Below are 1672 nucleotides of genomic sequence, written 5' to 3' on the forward strand. Positions count from 1 at the left end.
TAGACAACTACAGTCAAGGTTCAATGGATGGCGGATTTGTAGGCCTGACGATCACGCAGAGTATCGGTCTCACCGGCATGTTCCAGTGGGGCACGCGTCAGAGCGCAGGATTGGAGAACCAAATGACTTCGGTGGAGCGTATCCTTGAGTACAAGTACTTAACTAATTTTTTAATATCTTTGGTATTTATTACTCCACGTGCATATTTTTATACACCCGGATCGAACTACCACGGATATTTTGAAAAACATGAAATTCTAGGTCATACATCAATTTAAACTTATTTTATGAAGAGTAGTACAGAATTATAATGTGGCGTAGGGGACTGAGAAAAAGTCCGTGCAGCAATCTCTCTCAAAATGTGACCCAATAAAATAACAGTTGTTACATTTTCTGTTTCAATCTTTTTCCAGCAAAGTGGACAGCGAGCCTCCTATCGAAAGTGCTCCTGGTAAAAAGCCCAAGTCCGAATGGCCGCAGGAAGGCAAGATCGAGTTCAAGAACGTATTTTTGCGCTACGCGCCGCTGGAGCCGCCGGTACTTAAGAATCTTAACTTCGTTATCTTTCCGCGGGAGAAAATTGGCATCGTTGGTAGAACCGGCGCTGGCAAGTCATCCTTAATCCAGGCGCTCTTCCGCCTATCCGACATGGACGGTCTGATTGAGATCGATGAAGTCGACACAAGCCAGATAGGCTTGCACGATTTGCGCTCCAAGATCAGTATTATCCCTCAAGAACCATTCCTGTTCTCTGGCAGCCTGAGACGGAACCTCGATCCGTTCGACTCGTATATGGACGAACCACTATGGCGAGTTCTTGAGGAGGTCGAGTTGAAGGAGATGGGCTTGGAAGCCCACATCAATGAGGGCGGCTCCAATCTCAGCGTCCGCCAACGGCAATTGGTCTACTTGGCACGAGCTATTGTGAGGAACAATCCAATACTCGTGCTGGACGAGGCGACCGCGAATGTGGACCTGCGAACAGACGAACTCATCCAGACAACTATGAAGAAAAAATTCGAGAAGTGTACAGTGCTAACAATTGCTCATCGACTCAACACCGTTATGGACAGCGATCGTATGGCTGTCCAATGGCGATGATTGCCATTGGCAAGATCAATCTTGGTGATGGACGCCGGAAACGTGGCGGTGAGTCAATTTTCTTTTATTTTGTCTTTTTAAGAATTTTATGATTAGAGCGACCCATCGAATGAATTTAAGTAGGTCACAAAATCTTTCCTTTCTGTGGTTGTGAAAAATCAATGTAACTATGAATTTATCGGTCATTCTTGTGACATATTTTGTACTTCTCGTTCCAGATTATGAAATTTATTTACAATCTTTTAAAGTATAATATAATAACATAAATTATATCTGGATTTATATAAATACTTTGTTGTATGAATACTGCGAATATACCCTTTGATCATTATTGTATTGTTTCATTAAAGTTTTTATATTGAATAAGCCACTTATTAGTTGATACAGAATTACAAAATCTTTGACTATATAACTAATACTGATTACGTGAAGAAAATGCTTAATTTCTTTTTTATTTATAATAGTCTCGATATAAACTATCTTTTAAACTGCGAACTTTTATATATCGTACGCAGGAATTCGATCATCCTCACATGCTGCTGCAAAAAGACACGGGTTACCTGAAGAGCAT

The 1672-nt window shown here is 41.2% G+C and overlaps 1 protein-coding gene across 1 annotated transcript in view; it reads left to right on the top strand.

Annotated features, from left to right (window-relative positions):
- LOC108769153 (probable multidrug resistance-associated protein lethal(2)03659) overlaps positions 1 to 1101 on the top strand; it is a 1520-nt gene extending 419 nt beyond the window's left edge. Inside the window, exons 2-3 of the mRNA XM_018519980.1 lie at positions 4 to 154; positions 414 to 1101. Of these exons, the coding sequence (XP_018375482.1) occupies positions 4 to 154; positions 414 to 1101 (839 nt within the window). The remainder of the gene's footprint in view (positions 1 to 3; positions 155 to 413) is intronic.
- The last annotated feature ends 571 nt before the right edge of the window (positions 1102 to 1672 follow it).

Source organism: Trachymyrmex cornetzi, unplaced genomic scaffold, assembly GCF_001594075.2.
Source record: "Trachymyrmex cornetzi isolate Tcor2-1 unplaced genomic scaffold, Tcor1.1 scaffold863, whole genome shotgun sequence".
In the NCBI taxonomy this organism is placed as follows: domain Eukaryota; kingdom Metazoa; phylum Arthropoda; class Insecta; order Hymenoptera; family Formicidae; genus Trachymyrmex; species Trachymyrmex cornetzi.